The sequence below is a fragment of the Mus caroli genome, chromosome 3, assembly GCF_900094665.2.
Source record: "Mus caroli chromosome 3, CAROLI_EIJ_v1.1, whole genome shotgun sequence".
Lineage (NCBI taxonomy): Eukaryota > Metazoa > Chordata > Mammalia > Rodentia > Muridae > Mus > Mus caroli.
Window position 1 is genome coordinate 32,229,064 of NC_034572.1, and position 19,639 is coordinate 32,248,702.

The window sequence follows — 19,639 nt, forward strand, 5'->3', positions numbered from 1 at the left end:
TNCGCACCACGATGTACAACGTCCACAAGCAGTCCCCCCCTTCCCTCCCCTCCCTCCTCTTTCTTTTTTTTTTTTTTTGGTTTTTTGAGACAGGGTTTCTCTGTATAGCCCTGGCTGTCCTGGAACTCACTTTGTAGACCAGGCTGGCCTCGAACTCAGAAATCCGCCTGCCTCTGCCTCCCGAGTGCTGGGATTAAAGGCGTGCGCCACCACGCCCGGCTCCCTCCTCTTTCTTAATCTGGTAGGTTCCTACTCTCTCTTCTAGACTGAATTTGTAATGTCACTTTCCCTGAGGCAGCTCTGGAGGCTCCTGGGGCAGAGTTAATTGTCAGTATCCATTCTAGGACAGTCCAAAGACTGTGCTGAAGGCCTGCTGGGGTCACATGTTTTCAATCTCTGTTCTCTCAGTACTGGGAGCACAGCTCCTGGCAACACTAAGAATGGTGACTGATTGGATGCTACCTCAATAATGTGTCTTCCCAATTAAGCACTACCGACTGTAATGCTCTACAGCCATGAAGTAAGCACAACACTGAGGCTCATGCTGACAGGTTTAGGTCTGTGTCACAACTTTATTTAGATAGGTATCTAGATGTTCCATAACTGCTTAGAAATAACTATTGAAGTACCTTTCTGCATTCCCTTAGTGGTATCAACACGTCTACATTTTATGTTTCTCTAGAGAGAACATTTTGGAAAGCAATCTATAAGGCAGAAACAACTTACTTTATTTCGATCTTGTACAACCAGTACTTTCCTGGTGCTAACATCAAATACAGCACCTTTTGAGGAGGGGGAGATAATCACAAAATATTAATTTCATTTTCCTTCAATTCCTCCATAACTGGTGGTCACCCATTAAAATCCTTTATTTGAAGGCCTGGTTTAGATACCTCAGTCATGAAGACTATAAAACACCTCTCCAGCAACGAGGTCATTACTCAATTGACTAGTATTCACTCATTCTCATCCTCTCTCTCTCTCTCTCTCTCTCTCTCTCTCTCTCTCTCTCTCTCTCTCCCTCTCTCTCCCTCTCTCTCTCCTCTTACTCTCTCCCCATCCCTCCCTCCCTTCTTCCCTCTCTCTTTTACTCCTATTCACCCACCTCCCTCCCTCCCTTCCTTTCTTCCAAAAGTTTGGAATGCGTATGTTAAATTTGTACAATAATCACCTGCATGAGTGTCTATGTCTTCATGACCCAGATGAAGACCTTTTTTTTATCCTTTAGTAACATTTTCTTTGGTGGTTACACAAGTGAGAGTGCTTGCTGCAGCCCATCTGGCTCTCTAAAGAACTGTCTACTGAGAACTTAGAACTCTCTCTTTCTTACCGGTTGAGAAGCTAAGAAGTCCAGGGTCAAAGTGCCAACATGCAGGTGTCTTGGAAGAGCTACTTCTCACAGAGAGCATTCCCACAGGGGCTTAAGGCTGGGCCTCTTAGGCCACTGTTGTTAAGGGCTCCAATGCCTTATTAAAGCTTCACCCACAGGACCGAGCCACCTGTGCAGGCCTCATCTATTATTGCCATCACCCCAGGGATTAGGATTCTAACATGATTCAAGCATCCACACTGCAGTGCTTAAAGCACTGAGGACACACTAATTCTTTCTGCTCTAATTCTTACTTTTTGAAGCACAGCACAGATTTCAGATCTCTGCTTCCAGGCTGTTCAGATCCCAACTATCTCAATATCCATCAGGACCTGGCTGAAGCCAGTTACATTCCCTTACTGTGTGTGCATCTGTCCTAGAGCACACATACACACATTTGGAAGGCTTTATTTTCGTGCCTAAAGCTCCAGCCCAGCACTTTCATTTACTCATCCATCATACACACTGCTCCGTGCACTTTGGACTCTGCCAGATGCCAAGACCAAAACCACTGTCCTTCCTCTTTCCTCTTTTTACTGTTTAGATTTCCCCCCTTTATCTTACTATGGGTGGTTTGCCTACAGAATGTCTGTACTGTGTGCATGCCCTGCCTCTGGCCAGAGGGGGTGGCAGGTCAGCTGGGACTGGAGTACAGATGGTTGTGAGTCATGTGGATGCCAAGAATCAAACTCTGGTCCTCTGGAGAAGCATCGGGTGCTTGTAACTGCGGAGTCATCTTTCCAGCCCCCCTTTTTCAGTAGTTTTGTTTGGGCAAATCCTGGGTCAAAACCATAAATAACACTTTAGTGATTTGTATTAGAACCCTTGAAATGGGCTAACTTCAACATATCCTTATGGGAAGACACTTTTTATATATTTATCTGCTCTTTTAATATTCCTTTTTGAGTCTTTCTATGTAACATACAGAAGTCCTTTCCATATTAGCTGAGCTCCTATTATGTATACGGTATTTTACCAGGTGCTGGGAATACAGTGGAAAACACAACACAACTTTTGTGTGTGGAGAGGAGACAAATGAAAGCTAAGTTATTCAGAGCAGAATAAACAAGCATACATAGGGGAACCATATGAAAAGAGAGCTTGTTTGTAACCGAGGGGCTGGACAGATGCTCAGAGGTTAAGAACCTATACTCTCCTGGCAGGGGACCCAAGCTCAGTTCCCACACTCACTTCAGATGGCTTACAACTCCTTGGAACTCCAGCTCCAGGATCTGAGGCTCTTTCCTAGTCTCTATGGGTACTTGCACCCCTTCCCTCACTCACACACACACACACACACACACACACACACACATGCACACGCACACACACTCATAAATAAAATACATTTTTTAAATTCAAACATTAAAAAGTAACTAAAATGAAACACTGCACTTGGTATTCTAGGCTAGAAAGGAGAGAAGTAACTGTATCTTAACTGTAGTAAGGAAAGGATCATAAGATGCAAATCTAATTGGACTTTCCAAGGGACAGAATGCCAAGGAACCTAAGTTTAGAACTGAAGACTTGTGATGATCCAAAGTCTCTTTACAGTGTTCACTAACAGCATCAACTCAGAGAGAAAAGATAGTAAGCACAATCGGAGCGACCCCTGCTGGCCACAGTATAAAGCTAACCTAAGACAGGACTGGAATTAAACAGTTCTGAAAGCATATTAGGCACTGTGTGTCTCCTGTGCAATAGCTCAGGTGACGGAGTGCACACAGCCATCAGTGGGAGCTGGGCTTTATTCCAAATGGGCACTCCCATAAACAGCACTGCTCCATCAAGACATAGCAACTGCCTCCTACTCGACGATATCATCATCCATCCATCCATCAGTCCACCCTCCTTACACCCGTTAGTCCATCTATCCATGGCATGCTCGGGTCCTACTTTGTACTTGCTCTGCCTTTATCCCAAGGAAACATGGTGAACAACACACAGAATGGCTGGCTTCATGAACTGTGCATACTTCTGGGGAGACTAAGTACATGTATAACTAGCTTGCATTGGGTACTATTAAAAAATCTGGATAAAGAAACAGACTGGTGGAATTGACATGGGGGAGGTCCCTATGTTATACAGTAGGTTTGGGAAGTTTTCTGAAGTCAGTAAACTGCTTCCCAGACAAGCGTGGGGAACCGGGTTCAGATCCCTAGCATCCATATAAAACCTCAGGTACAATGAGGTGCATAGGTGCATCTGTAGATAGATAGGAGGTAGAAGATCCCTGGGGCTTGCTATCTAGCAAGGTGGATGGTACCTGAGGAATGACACCCAATGCCATCCTCTGGTATCCACCTTACACACACAGACACAAAATAGTTTTGCATGACTTTCTAATGATACAACAGGCCATCACCAAATTATTGGGTAGAATCTTTTGAGGTAGAGCCCATAGAAAGTTTCTGAATGTCTATTTGCTGCAGGGCAGGAAGGCTACAGAGAGATATTAGTGGACACCGCCATCCAGCTTCTTTATGACGCTGTAGGTATGCAGACTATACATGTAAAGGCATGTATACATTATACGGAAACAAAAATCCAAATTACTAAGGTAATAATTAATCTGCATTCTTCTTTTATTTATTTAAGGATTCTTTACTATTTTAGTTTTTTACCCCCCTTAGGAACTCAAGGATTTCCTGGGAACAGCAGTAGCAACAGCTGGCAGAGAAATTAGTAATCAGAATTGTGGGTACAGAAGTAGCCATTCATTTTAGAAAACACTCTAGGAGATTTTGACGCCCTCTGCAATGAGGTTTTCCTGTTTCTGAAGCTGACTGTTCAAGGCTCTACCCTAGCTCCATTGTTCTAGCTTAAGCTGCTACCACTTGACACATTAACCATGTAAAGTCTTAGGAAGTAATAGTCAAATAAGCATATGGTTAGTATGCCTTGCTTCAAGTTCAACCTAAAAGTTTTCCTATACAATGTTATAATTTAGCGCACATTTAGGCAGAAACAGTCATGAACTTCATCAGAATCAAAATGGGGTTTCTTGTGTCAAGCCTAACAAAAGGGAATAAAGCTGGGCGGTTATGAAGGGCAAGTCCTTAACATGAATGCCTGACAGCAACTATCACAAACTGGGACCACAGCTGGCTGCAGCCAGAGCATGGAGTACCCCACGAGGACACGCCCACCCTTTGACCAATGCCACCATGCTCCTTAATGGCTGTGTCCACAGATTACTCTTTGAAGTACCTGAATGACTATTCTCAGTTTACCTTTTGAAATCGAGTCTTGCCTTCTTGAACATGCTCTCGGTTTACTAGCGCACACGTGTCTGACTGCAATACACTCAAATCACCATAACCTCTCCCCACCAAAAAAAAAGTTACTTTCTGGAGAATTTCATGTTTCCTTGTAGTGACATATGCTTTAAGGAGTGTAATTTATTTCCTTCTCCCAATTCAGTGCCACTACTGAGAACGGAAGCTCAAATGTCTGTGCGAAGCATGTTAAACGTAGCCTTTGGGAAGGCTGCTTTCCCACTTGTTTTCTGTGCCAGCCTGTAATTCACGGGGCAGACACCCTTTCTTTTTTGAAAAGCACGATACCACCATTGCAGTCACACAGCGCTCACTGACCAGCAGTCACTGACAGACTAGCAGCCCAGCTTCAAGGAGACATGGTACACTTGTGAAAAGGCAGTTCCTGTGGTTATGAGTCCGAAACTGACCTGCAACTCCAACTTGGTGTGTAGCATATCCCGGGAGTCTGCTGGGTCCTTCTCCCAGCCACAGAGTCAGTGTTGAGGAATGGGGTTTTGCGTGGTGGAAGCAAAAGCCCAGGGAAGCAGCAGGGGCAATGAAGTGGCTCTGCAAGATGGGGATGTGTAGCCAGGCAGCTATCCGTCCTTCTGAGCGCCACCGCTGAATGGCAGCTAGAACGCAGAGAGAAGATACACCCTGTAAAGGATTTCTGTGAGATGAATGGTCCCCACCTCTCTGCATTGCTATAGCCCAGTTGTTTATGTGATTCTCCACCCACCGCAGCACTGGTGTTTATAACCAGTGCACCCAAATGCAGGCCCAGCACATAGCAGGTGTTCAGGCACTGTAGAATGGACAAAAGAAACTGATTCACATGCAGGTTCGGAGCTTCCTTCTTCTTTCCAGAGCTGCATATGCTATAGAGTACTCTACCATGGAGCCAAATCCCCAGCCCACTCTATTCCTCTTAATGCCATTGACTTTAATCTTCATAAATGATGGTGAAAGGTGTATTTACTCTTATGGAAGAGTTCTGATGCTATTCTTGGTTTGTAAGAATAGAAATTAAGAAAAAAAAAAGTCAGAACTATCCTGACGTATTACTAGCCTGAAGAGAGGAATATTTTTTTGTGATATTTGCATTAACATGTCTATATCTTATATTGTGCCTTTTATAATACATTATATATTAAGTAGTCTATCATTAAAATTCCTTCAATGAAAGTGGATTCCTCAATAGCAGTAGCATCCCTTATGTATCCTACAAGCTAATCAGCCAACTTCTACTCTACACATTTGTTTACATTATTAAAAGCAATTTTCCTTTTTTTTCCTCTAGTAATGTGGCTTTCCCTCCTTTCCCTGTGTTCATAGCTTGTATGAGCTCCTAGAAGCTCAACCTCTTCAACAGTTTTTCCTAACTACTGCTCATGCGCTACTATTATGTGAGCTTAAGGCCATATGATGTCTGTGTGATTTATTAGAACATACCATGTTCTAATACTAGACGGCATCTACTAACTAGTTTTCTAATTCTAGTTAAGATGTCATGGATTTGCAATTCTCCCACTAGAAGCAGGGGTATTTCACTGCCAGGGCAAACTCTATGTGATTCCAGGCATGGTAATTACCTCTGTAATCCTGGAAGCAAGGCAGGGGTGGGTCATGAGTTTGTAGTCAGCTTGAGCTATCTATAACATTTACCTATCTCAAAATCCCTCTGCCAAGGAAGTATTCTATGTACGGTTAAGTATACTATAATCCTAATATCTGAGTTATGTAAAAGCAGTAGTAAATAGTGACCTTCCTGTGCAAACATGCTTTAACAGCCTCTACTAACTCATTACAAACAACATTTAATCTCCTTGAAGAGACATCGAATCAGGCTTTCTTCTCAGCTAAGCTCCTGTTTACAGGAACTGCTGTGAGACCCCGAATTAGAGTGTTTCTCCCTGGAAGGTAAAGTCCCTAGATGTTCCCCAAGCTTGTTTTCCCTGATCTCTAAAAATACAGCTAGAAAGAAGCTCTTTGTTCTCTAGAGCCAGCAAAAAGTCTTTTTGTTTCTATACTGTACAACCAGAGATGCCTGCCTTCCTGTGTCGAGGACACGGAGATAAAAATTCAGAAAGAACTCACTACCCACTCCTGCCTTATAAATTTCACCAAGGACACCCAGAATAAAAGAACTCTTCCCAACTCCTCCCAATTCCTCAGCTAGCTGTTAAAAGCCCCCTACTGTCACAGCTTGAGGACTTTGTCCTCAGCTAGCTGATACTAAAACCTCTTGCAGTTTGCATCAGGTGTGGTCTTCTATCGGGACACTGGGGTGCTGGCCAGCTCATCCCTGGACTTGAGCGGAGGCCCAGCTTCGGGGGTCTTACACTGCCAACTAGTTTGGTTTAATTCCATCACAACAGAACTATTGGAAGCTCAAGAACAGTGTGAAGAAAGCAAAGACCAGAGCCAGAGGAAGGTACCCGTTGTCTCTGGGCCTTGGCACCATCACCCTTCAACTGGGCTGAGCATGTACTTTCCAGATTATGGGGATGAGACACATTCCCAGTTGTTAGATTCTTAAAACTATGTCTAGTACTTGATAATGACAGTTAAATATTTGTTTTATTAAAGGGGTCTCATTCAGCGTGTCTTTGATCACACTTATCCAGTATTCAGAGCTGGCTAGCATTATTCACCTAAGAAGTCTTTTTAGTGGTCATTTGATTAATGAATACCTGGAAAAGTTCGTGGCACAATCATGAACTTGAACCTTGGACTTGTTTCAAGATCCAATACACTTTCTGGAGTGGTGCTTAGATTATCATCTCCCACTGGGAAACCCTAAGTACGGCAAATGCCTGTGCCCATCCATATGCGTGCAGATATCAGAGGATGAACTGATTGGATTCTCCTACTGGTGAAAGTGTTGAAGTCTAAGCACTTATAGGCAGGAGAGATGTTAAGTAGCCTTGTTTGAAGATTAAACAGCATTAGAGTCACTAACTTGCCGTGTTTGTTGCTCACAGAATAAAGATCATTTGTGGTTTCCTGGTTATGTGAAAGGATCTTTTCCATTCCATGCTAAATTTCCATGCTATGCCTTCAGTTTGAAAAACAGGCTGTTCTAACAAATCAGACACTTATCCCAAAGTGAGGGGGGCTCCTTCACACAAGCATCCTTTCAGATAACTGGGTTCACCGTTCAAAGCCAGTGATGTACCAGTGATGTGTTCCTACTGAAAACTGCAAAGCTCTGGCTTAGATGCAAGCACTGGCACCCATCCCGACTAGGAGACCGTTTTGCTTGGCAAAGCGTGTGGCAGAATCCGAGTAGCAGCAAAACTAAGGTTGCAAGGTGGCACACAGTGAGGCTGTCAGTGTTTACTAAGAGTTAAAGGCGTGGCCGACACCGTGCTAGGTGCTGCGAATCCCGTGCCAGTCTCCGGGCAAGCATTCAGGGTTCGGGCCGGGACGTGGCTGAGGGCACTTCCAGGTCACAGCGAGAGGACCTCTGGATGTCCTTTCAGCTTTCACCTCAGAGCCCACACGCTCCGCCCTGGTTTCCGGGGCCCGAGACCCGCACTTGCCCTGCAAGAGCCTCCGGAAGGCGGCGGCATCCAGCCCGTGCAGCGTGTGGTGCCGCGACAAGTGCACCGAGACGCCCCCAAATCTGTCCAGCTCGCCTTGTAGCTCGGCCCCGCAGGAGCCCCGGGTCTCCAGGCCGCCCGAGGCTGTGCGCCGCCCCGGCCCGAGCCTGGCTCCGCCCGCGTCCAGCAATGTGGAGAACCAGTAGCTGGTCCTCCTCACCCACCACATGGCTGCACCTCGCCTTTCGGTTCTCCCCTTCCCGCCCCGCCCACATCACCTGACGTAGCCTCTCGTCCCTGGCGCACGCCCCGCCCCTTCCAGCTCTGCCTAGTCTACCACGCCTGACTTAGCCTTGTCTCATCCAGGGCGCACGCCCCGCCCCTTCCCGCCCACATCGCCTGACGTAGCCTTGTCTCCTCTGGGGCGCACGCCCCGCCCCTTCCCGCCCTACTCTCGTGACCCCGTGCAACCTCACCTCTTTCCGGCGATCGCCCCGCCCCATCTCGCGGCGAACACGCTCAGGCGTCTTCCGGAGCTCGCTCCGCCCCTTTTCCCTGGGAGGAGGGCCGACCGTAAACTCTCGAAACGTGTCGCCACCCGCTAAGCGTGAGCTGGACTTGTCATTTGGTAGAGAGCTTAGTGGAGCTGACTGTCCTCGACGGGTCTGGAGCAGAGAGGAGAAACTTTCGGATTTTATTTTTGTTGTTGTTGTTACTTTAAGCCCAACCACATTCGCTTCGGGACTAGGCAAAGCAGCGGAACAGCCGAAGTCCACTTTTCAAGGGTTCATAACGTCAACGGCGGTGCCTACGCCTAGCCCGTCTTCCTTTCCGAAACGGTGTTTTGCGAGACCCTCGCTCTCCGCCTCGTGGGGGGCGCTTCTACGCGGAGCATTACGGCGTGCGCGCCGCGCCGCTGACCTCTGACCCGGAAGTTTGATCCCCGTGCCGCGCACGTTGAGCCGGCTCGGGGCTGCTTTTCTCCGACAGCCTGCGGTCATGTCTTCCAAGAAGAACCGAAAGCGGCAGAAGGAGGGCTCGGAGGGCGCCTCGCCCTCGCTCTCTGCGGCTCCGTCCCGCTCAGGGACCTCGACTCCTTTCGCCCAGCCGAGCCCGGCGGCGCCGGGGATGCTGGTGGTGACCAACTTCCTTGAGAAAGGTGAGGAAAGCGCGGGCAGCGGCGGGGCTGAGGCGCCTGAGGGGAGCGCGGCGTGTGGAGGTGGGCGTGACGCGGGAGCCCGCGGACCCGGCCCGAGGCGCCCGCCCGGCCCTCTTTGCAAAAAGTTGAGAATTGCCTTTTTGCTCTTTCCTCTTTCATACGTACTTCGGGAGCACTGGCGATGGCGTACGCCACGGGACCTTGACTAGCAACCCTCGAGGTGGCCTTGGCTCCTTGGAGACTCACTGTGCAGTCAGCCCGGCAAAAACGGTTCTTACCTAGTGAGCCTAGCCTGTGCTCAAACGCTAACTTGTGACGATGAAGGCGAACTGCCTCACCGCGCTGGGGCCGTAGGGACAACGACAGCGTTTAGTTACTGCTGTTGACTAGTCGCACCCTGGTGTTAGTCCTAAGTTATCCCGTCACGTGTGCCGCTCCTCTGATTTTCACAGAAACTGTGGTCAAAATGAGTAGGGAAAGGTCAGGTCCCCATCTCACAGATCAGAAAAGGCTAACGGGGTCGCATATCAGGTACCCAGGCACCACTGGCTGGCAGAGGCCGTGTTGAGTACAGGGCTCTTTGATTCCGGAGCTATTTGTCTGAGATGAGTTTTGTTGGCTTGATGAATGGACAGACTTCACGTCTGAAAAATGAGCTACTTGGTAAACCTTAGCATGTATGATGTGTAGTGGTTCTGAAAAGTGGAGCAGACTAACGAGGGACATGGTTTTTTGTGTCCAGAAAGACTGTCAAGACTGTCTTAGCATTAGCACAGGGTTTTTAATCTGCCTTAGCAATAATCAGGATACAGCTTGTTCTGTTCTGCAGATTCAACAGCTTTTCAAGTAGTTCCTTCCCACTGTCATTTACACATGTCAATTCTCTACTGCCTTACACCACAGGAAAGGTTTCACAGTGTCTTCCCGCCACCCCCTCTCTGTACCTTTTAATTGTCTACTCACTAAATGGAGTGTTCTCTGCATGCTTGTCAGTCACATACCACAATTTCCATGCCATGGTCTCTTGGGCACTGCCTTTGTAATGGTCACAGATAGTCTCCGTGTTGTCAAATCCAGTGGCTGGTTTTTATTACTTGCCTTTTGACTCTGTAGCCTTTGCCAGTATTAATCTTTTCTTCCTCAAAACATCTTCCTACTTATTTTATTTACCGTTACACTTTCCTAGTTTTTCTCCATGTGCATTGGCAGTTATTTTCTCTGTGGGTTTACCCTATTCCATCTGATTCTGAAATACTGAAGTTTCTCAAGTTTAAGTCTGATACCCTCTTTCTTCTCTAAATATTCTTTAAGGCAAGAATATCCAAAGCTAAGTTTCCCATTTATATTCTCATCAATTTTGATTTTATTTTTGTACAGCATACTATTTTTGAGTCTTGATTAAGTTGTGCTTTACGTCATGATTTCTCAAACATTTTATGTAGCAAAGTTAAAAATGTTTAGTAAGTCACAGATTGACACTTTAATAAGATAGTGTAATTAGAAAAAGTTTAAGAAGCAGAATAATGTAATTTATTGGGTTCACAGACACAAACATTTATCTGCTTGCAGTAAAAGTTTCTAAGTGCTTTTTTTCGTACTTAACCTTACTATGAACTAGTAACAAGTAGTTTGTACGCTATATTTTGAATAGCATTGTCCATTACCCCTTCCCTTAATTTCAGAGTCACTTAATCAACTTCCTAAGCCATTGTCTTCTTCCAGTAATGCAAGTTAGTCCTTACAAAATTCAGAAACCTAGGAGTCAGGCATAATGCCACCCATTCCCTCATCAGTGTCTGTTCCATTGCTGATGTTGTGTATCATCCAGATAGTCTCTGTATTCCTCTTCTTAGCATTCCTGCTGCTTCTCAACAACTCAAACAACATCGTCTCCTACCTAAACTACTACAATGCTCTCTCTGTTCTCACTTTTGTTTTCTTACTCTTTTTCTACTTTATAGTTAGCATGATTTTTTAAAATAAAAATCTTGTCATGGTCCTACTATTAATCCCTATGGGCTTCCATTGCTGTCAGGGTTATGACCAGTATCTTGATGCAGATGGTTTTGGCCTTCCTTAAGCAACCTTCTTAGTCTTTGAAGGATGCATCATGCTCCTGTCTATCCTCAGCATTTCTGTATGTGTTTTTTTTTTTCTGTTGAGAAATACAAATTCTCTTCCAATTTAGTTATTTCTTCATCTTCCTCCATACCTGAATGTTAGCAGCACTTTTTTGAATAGCAGTTTCTAATTCTTCCAAATTAGGTTAGATCACACATAATAGGCTTTGCTAGGTCCCTCAGTATTCTATTATTGTATAATTATAGTTTGTCACTATACAGTTTTCTGTACTCATTTAATAATTCATCCTGTTAGATTATAAAACTCCATGAGGTGATAGAGCAAGGGTGGATGGTTGATTGAAATTGATTTTATGGGCTAGTGGAATGATTTAGTAGGTAAAGATTTTAAGGACCAGAGTTCAGCTATCAGCCATGTAAAAAGCTAGGTGTGGGAGCTGGGGAGATAGTTCAGTGGGTAAAAGGACCTGTGTTTGAATCCCCAGAACCCATGAGAAAAACAAAGTATGGCAGTATATCTTGTAATTAAATAATTGGAGCTAGAGAGCTCACTGGCCCAGATTAGCCAAAAGCTATCAAACTTCTTTCTGATTGAGTAAGAGACCCTGTCTCAACACATTAAACACAGAGCTATGGTGTGGTGGTACATACTTGTAATGTATGGGGAGACTGTCCTAGTTTTCTTTCCATTGCTGCAATCAAATACCTGCAAAAGCAGCTTAAGGGAGAATGGATTTGTTATGGCTCATATTCATAATTCCAGGTTGTAGTTCATCATCAAAGGAAGTCACAGTGGCAGGAGCTTGAGAGAACTAGTCACATCGCATTGATAGTCAGAGCAGAAAACAGTAAGTTCATGTATGCATTCACTGCTTTCTTTTGAATGTAATGTGACCTGCTCTAGACTGTTGCTGTGAACGAAGATGACCAGTGACAATGTGCATGGAGCCTGCCATGGTATAAGGAAAAAATGGACTCCTTAAAGTGACCTCTTACTGCCACATGCATGCAGACACTAAATGTAGATTCTCGGAGGAATAAGCACTGGTAGAATTCTGTGGAGAGCTTGAATTGATTTGGATCCTCTAAGCAGAGAACTGTATAATATATTGGGAAACAAGGACTTGGATAGAAATTTGTACACGATCTTCATTAACGGGGAGATATGGAGGTTTTTAGAGGTTTTGAGGTGGAAGCAAGCCTCCAGAGCCAAATGGATATGCCAGTTCTTAATGGAAGTCTTTGGTACCTAGTAGCTGACTCAGAATCTTTCTTTAGAAAGCATGGAGACCATGGGAAGTATAGTTAGTTTTGTGGCTGTTTGTTTTTGATAGTGCTGAGGATAGATCACAAGGCCTTGGCCATGTTAGGTAAGTGCTATACCTCTGAGTCAATACCCCAGCGACAGGTAAGTTTTGGTTTTTGGTTGTTGGTTTTGTGTTGTGGGTTTTTTGTTTGTTTGGTTTTTGTTTTGTTTGTTTTTCAAGGCAGGGTTTCTCTGTGTAGCCTTGGCTATTCTGGATCTCACTCTGTTGATCAGGCTGGCCTTGAACTCAAAGATCTGCCTGCCTCTGCCTCCTAAGAGTTGGGATTAAAGGCATATGACACCACCATCCAGCTACAAATATGTTGTTAGTGAACCAAGAGATTTTTTTTTTCCTTCACTTTAAACTTTATAGGTTATAGTCATACATTGCCAGTAAACATTCAAAGAGATTTGGCTTCACTTTAGTTTGTTTAAAAAAAAGTTTCTTCTGGATAAGTTCATTGATGGAGTTATGTGAACATAGGATTTTCATTTACTCTTTTAAAAATGCTTTCATTTCAGTTATAAAATAGTATAAAATAAATTCTTTCTTTTTTTATAGTAGATGGCAAAGTTCCTAAGACATTCCAGAATTCCCTTGTTCATCTTGGACTTAACACTATGAAGTCTGCAAACATATGTATAGGTCGGCCAGTGCTCCTTACCAGTTTGGATGGAAAGCAGGAGGTAAAAGTCCTTATCCTTTTACTTTGCAAACATTTGAAATCATAGTGGTCTGAACTTTTAATACAAGTAGGAGTCAGTGAACAGAACTTTTTAATTGTATTTGTGGATCAAAAGTTGGTTCTTTCTTTTTGTGACGTCCATTTCAAGGGTCAACAGGTTATCAGGATTGCTGGCAAGTGTCATCATCTGTTGGACCATCTTGCTGACTCAAAAAAAAAAAAAAAAACCCACAAAAAAATTGTGTATTATAAAAGACAGTCATATGAGTGCCAGAGCAGTGGCTCAGCAGTTACGAATGTACTGCTTGCTCTTCCAAAGGATCTGAGCTCAGTTCCCAGCACCTACGTCAGGTATCACAATCGCCTATAACTCTAGCACATACCCTCTCACCACACATATGCATATGTACATAATTAAGACAACATGACTGTCATGTACATAGTAGTCACTCAAATACCAGAGAAAGGGTCTTTTTCTTCAAGGAGGTAGTGATGCATATCCCTCCCCGTTCTGTTTCTCTAATCTGCTAAACATATTTCTCTGCAGAAATGGGATTTTTTAGGTAAGAAGAGCACTTGCCCTTCATACAAATATTTATTATTCTCCTGGGTTTGGCTATACTTCTTTCTCTTGATGTCATGTGGAATTTGAAGACTTCCAAGACCAGAATTTTCCCCAGATTTTTAGCTGCTTGGCTCTCTGTCCTGTTACCAACTCCTGCCTCTGCCCTAACTTTTTTTTTTAACTTACTTCATCTGTGGGAGATGTTTGTATACATGTCTTCATACACCTATAGATACCTCAGATGTTTCTTAGGCCCCACTTTCCCTGCTCTTTGAGCTGGGGTCTGTTACTTGGCCTGGAACTCATAGATACGTCTGTGGTGTTTGGTTTGTATGCCCCAGAAACATACTGTCTGCCTCCTCACCACTGAGATTACAAGTGTGAGCCACATGGTTGGCTTTTTTTATTGGTTTTGGAGGTCACACTCAGATCCTCATACTTGGATAGCAAGTGCTTTACAGACAAAGCCATCTCCAGTTCCAAGACGCAGGCATTAAAGAGACCTATACTGTTGGCAGTGCATCAAGGGTATGAAGTACCAGGTTACCTGCATTGTAAGTTACCTTGCTTTTAATGTTTTCTCCTTTGCTTCTTACCTTACCGTCATTTAATGTCTTTGTCTGCTTTTAAAAATCTGCCTTCCCTCATCTCACTATGAACTCTTGTGATCTTCACAGAAAATGTAATAGTTCATTACAAATAATTGGTGAACTTACATAAGATTTAATTTTATGGCTTTTTTTGAACTGCAATTTATCCCATAACAGTTTGCTTCAGATACTGTTTGGAAATAATGTTTTATGTATTAGATGTGCTTAACATGTAATATATAAATTTGGCATTATATATACTGGTTTTCTAATATTGCTGTTTTCTTTCTCTGGATAGGTTTATACAGCCTGGCCAGTTGCAGGATTTCCTGGAGGCAAGGTTGGCTTGAGTGAAATGGCACAGAAGAATGTGGGTGTGAGAGCTGGTGAGACCATCCAGGTCCAGCCTCTTTTGGGTGCTGTGCTGCAGGCTCAGGAAATGGACTTGGCGCTGAGGTTTGTCCCTTTTCTTTGGTGACTGTCTAACTCAAAGCTGCCTGTAGAAGTGTATTGAGATGGAGTTGGAGATATGGCTTATTGGTTAAGAGTCCTTGTTCTTGCAGAGACACAGGTCTAGTTCCCAGCGCCCACATGATGGATCACAGTCATTCATAGTTCTAGTTCCAAAGTTGAATCCAATGCCCTCTATTAGCCACAAATGTGGTGCATAGACATGACATGCTAGCAAAGCACTCATACACATAAGATAAATAGGTTTTTTTAAAAAAAGGAATGTAATAAGAGGTACAAATGTGTTCAATTTTGTTTGTTTGTTTTCTTTTTTTTTTTTTCCTTTTTTTTTTTTCTTTTTTTGAGACAGGGTTTTTCTGTGTAGCCTTGGCTATCCTGGAACTTGCTTTATAGACCAGGCTAGCCTTGAAACTCATAGAGATCTGCCTACGCCTGCCTCCTGAGTGCTGGGATTAAAGGTATGCACCACTACCGCCCAGTGATTTTGCTTTTTCTAAACAGATGAAATGGATTGTTACAAGTTTTATTTAGCTCACTATATGTAAAATATTATTTTAATACATAATTTTTAAAAGCTACTGGGAAGGTATTTTACCACCCCCCCCCCCTTTTTTTTTCTAGATCATTTGTTTGTTTTAGACAAGGTCTTACTATATTATATAGCCCATTCTGGCCTTTGATGATCCATCTGATGCTGCCTGTAGATACTGGAAAATTTCTTCTTTGTATTGGATGGAAATCAGGGCTTTGCACATACTATTAATCCCATTAACAGCTACATTTTGAGTCCATGATAGTCACATATGTTAGTCATCTACTATGTAAGATAGCATAAGCTGAATGGGTGGATATAATCGTGGACTCTGTTAAGTAGCCCTGACATTTTAAATGGAAGGGATTGTAACTGATGAATATACAGCAATGTTTCATCTTAACTTGCAATTAAATCAGGGCACTTAAAGTTATCACAAGAGTAGCAGCATATTGTGACTAGATAAGAAATGGGTTTTTTCCTCTTTGCCACTGAAGCATATTTATTCCAATATGAACATGTCAAATACTTTTATAATTAAGCATATAAAAATTATTTTCTTAATGAGAAATAACCCTATGGAAATATTTTAGCAAGATAAAGAACTAAGTCTACATTGAGTCACAGTCTGCTGCGAAAGGCTAAATAAAATGTTGAAATAAGGATTAGTGGCTAACAGAGAAAAATAGTATGGATGTCTGCACATTCAATATTTGTATTCCACATAACCCAGAGAAATTAATCTAGAGTAGTACCTTTAGTTGAAAAACTACTACAAATTATTTTTCCTTTTTGGTATCAGCATTTTCTAAAATGTCTTAACAGTTTGATAACTTTTAAAGATTTTTGTTGTTGTTAATTCTTTCGGGAACTGAGTACAATGTGTTTCAGCCATGTTCTTCCCTTAGACCCCATTCTCATTCCCTGCCCACCTAACTTTGTTTTTTTTTTTTTTTTTTTTTTTAAACCTGTCAAGACTAATTTGTGGTGCCCACATGTTCTTGGATGACCAACCAGAGTCTACACTCTATAGAAAACTGAATTTTCCTAGCAGCTAACAGCTGTTTTCCTTCTTAGCTCCAGGTCTAGGGGTGGGATTCTGTGCCCAGATCCTTCTCTCTGCTGGGATTTGATGTGGCTTGGTTTTTGCAGGTCTTGTTCTAAAGACACTGCTTCTTTGTATCCACTGTCTCTGGCTCTTACATTCTTTATACCCACTTCTTTCACAATGATCTTGGGAGAAGAGATGGTATATGTGTCCCATTTATGGCTGAACATTCTGCTGTCTTATGCTGAGCCATCTCTCCGGTGTTTTTTACTTATTTGTGGTTTTGAGGCAGTTTAACTTTATAAAGCCCAGGCTAGTTTACTCCTGCCTCATCCCTTTGAGTACATGTATGTGCCACTGCAAGCAGCTCAAGAAATAATTGTTAATTTTGATAGCTCAAGCAAAAGCGTTTAACCTGGTAAAAACAAAGAGCTGTTGCTACCAGTAGTTCTAAATAGCTCCTACTGAAGGGTGAATAAAGGGTCTTACCTATCCTTTTGTACATAATTAATACATTTTAAGTTAGATTGATTGCTGATGAAAGTCGGACCCAAATTTATTTTAATGACAGTACCTTTTGATAATTAATACCAGCTTAGTGATAATATAGAGAATGTTTATGTAAGAGTCCAAAAAACATTTTCTGGTTGTCCTGAGTTAAAATTGGCTTTCTTTCTTTTTCTTTCTTCCTTTCTTTTTTTTTTTTTTTTTTCCTGAGCTTGTGCTTTGGCATTATCCCTCTGCCTACTTTGAACGACAAGAAACTTTCCTGTTTCCTATAAATAAATAGCCACTTAATAAACATTGAAAAGCATAGAGGAAAAGTAAAGAATATAATGTTGAGAATCCATTTTATATATCAGATGCATATACGTGTGGTAGTTTGACTAAGAATGTGTTTGAATGCTTGGTCCCCAGTTGTTAAACTGTTTGGGAAGGACTAGGAGGTGTGGCTTTGTTAGAGGACAATGTCATGGGGGTGGGCTTTGAAGCTTCAAGAACCTCACCATTCCCAGGGAGGAATTTTACAGCTACGTATCTCTAAGAAGATAGTGAGTGATACTAGCTCAGGTAACATTCTGCTTGTGTTGCTGCAGAGAACGGGAGCATCAGACATGTTAAGGAATTTGCTTTTAAACCAAGGAACAAGCTTTTAAAAATAAGAGCAGTGATTTTAGATGATCCCACTTCCTGTACTTCCTACACACAACTCTCGTGTTGGAGACACTGATTACTAGGAAGATCCCAAACAGTTCTACCAACTGGAGACCAAGCACTCAAATATAAGAGCCCTATCTTTTCCTATGACAAGTCTCTCAGAATCAATTTCCATTGCAGTCAGTACTTTTTTTCCTTCCTGTTTGTATCTCTTCAGGTGATGTACTGTGTAGGATTTGATTTTTCTGAAGAGCTAATGTGTAAATTACATAAAGGGAATGAAAGTAGCTAAGGACAAAAACCTTTTTCTGTGCTAGGCAAGTTCAGAAAGGGAATGATTCATTTAGGCAAGTGTTTTTCAAATGTGTTTGACATCACACAGAAATAAATATCCTCCTGATTATAACTTATGTACAGTATGTGTGTTTATGTGTGTACCTAAATAGATGGATATAGCTATACATATACACATGTGTATTTACCTGTACGTGAAATATATTTGTATGAGAACATGTTTTACAAAGCAGTATTTACCATCTCTCTGCAGTGTATACTCACATTTCATATGGGATTAGTTTTTATGGTTTCATGGTCTTCTAATGGATATTACCCTATGTGTTGAAAGATCACTGACCTTAGCTTTTTTTTTTTTTTTAATTTTTAAATTCTTTTTTATTTTTCATTTTGTTTATTTTTATTTATTTTATAACAGTGAGTACACTATTGCTGTCTTCAGATACACAAGAAGAGGACATCATATCCCATTATAGTGGTTGCTGGGAATTGAGCTCAGGTACTCTGGTAGAGCAGTCAGTGGTCTTATCCACTGAGCCATCTCTTTAGCCCCTGACCTTAGCTTTTATAGCATCAAACTGAAGATATTTTCCTGCAAGTAATATGTATCTGAAAAGTGTAAGTCAGTACCAAAATTGGGTAAATCATTTGTTTTCGGGTTTTAAAAAAATTGTTCTATTAGTCTACAATATAACTATGCTTGGCACTTTTTTCGTGGTTTAGTATACCTCATGATGATTTCTGTTTTTTTTTTTTTTTTTTTCTGTAGTGACAAAGATAAGGAAATTAATGAAGAAGAACTGACTGGTTGTATTCTGAGAAAACTAGGTGAGACTAGTATTTTAAATTGTTTCCCTCAGTTTTAAGTGGTAAATGAGCAGCAAAAGGTGCTTGTAATCATTTTTAAATGGCTAAGGGGATATTCTCAATACCTATTTGAAGACAAAGCTGGTGATAGAACTGAAGTTTTATTTGTGTGTGTATATGACTGCCCCCTCAATGTTTGGGGATGTGCATGTATTGTGTCCCAATGACTTGAGTCCTGACACTCTACCTGAGGGTGAGGGAATGAAGAAAAGACAAACACAAGAGACAGATACAGAAAAACTGGGGTCAGATGCATGTATGCTTACTCTGGTGAAGTGGCATGCACTACTGCCAGCAGACAGGAACACTCAGCATGTTTATTAGGTATAGCAAAGAGGGAGGGGTTAGCTAATCTGAGTAAGACGTGTCTGTAGGTTGCTGGTCTTAGGTTATAAACATGGGAGGAAGAGGAAGCTGTGGTTGCTAGTTTTTGTATATAGTTGCACTAAGACACCCCCTCCACCACCACCTCCAACCCCTCAGGAAAGCTCTGCTATCCTTGTGAGCCTGCTCCATATGGGGAACAGCTTTGCTAATGTACAGTGGGTTTGAGGCTTTGAAGTCCTTGTCATGGCTGTGCCCATGTCAGCAATACATATTGACTCAGGACTTCAGTCCTCTCCCTACTTGTGTGCATGCATGTTTGTGCTCGAGTGTACATGAAGGCCAGAGGCTGGCATTGGGTACTTCAGTCTCTACCTTCTTGGT

The 19,639-nt window shown here is 42.6% G+C and overlaps 2 protein-coding genes across 9 annotated transcripts in view; one reads left to right on the top strand and one right to left on the bottom strand.

Annotated features, from left to right (window-relative positions):
- Positions 1–8,477, bottom strand: part of Nudt6 (nudix hydrolase 6) — a 15,219-nt gene extending 6,742 nt beyond the window's left edge. For 2 of the 6 annotated variants that reach the window (XM_021157765.2, XM_021157764.2), the window contains exons 1-3: positions 8,175–8,429; positions 5,058–5,261; positions 727–782 (exon numbers count right to left, since the gene is read on the bottom strand). In XM_021157765.2, coding sequence (XP_021013424.1) covers positions 727–782; positions 5,058–5,261; positions 8,175–8,403 — 489 coding nt within the window. In that variant the 5' untranslated portion in view covers positions 8,404–8,429. The other 4 variants (XM_021157768.2, XM_021157769.2, XM_029474937.1 and 1 more) reach the window with 4 other exon arrangements.
- A 300-nt stretch (positions 8,478–8,777) lies between these two features.
- Spata5 (spermatogenesis associated 5) overlaps positions 8,778–19,639 on the top strand; it is a 167,741-nt gene continuing 156,879 nt past the window's right edge. For 2 of the 3 annotated variants that reach the window (XM_029474939.1, XM_021157763.1), the window contains exons 1-4: positions 8,778–9,333; positions 13,283–13,407; positions 14,860–15,017; positions 18,834–18,892. In XM_029474939.1, coding sequence (XP_029330799.1) covers positions 9,174–9,333; positions 13,283–13,407; positions 14,860–15,017; positions 18,834–18,892 — 502 coding nt within the window. In that variant the 5' untranslated portion in view covers positions 8,778–9,173. The remainder of the gene's footprint in view (positions 9,334–13,282; positions 13,408–14,859; positions 15,018–18,833; positions 18,893–19,639) is intronic. The other variant, XM_029474938.1, reaches the window with a different exon arrangement.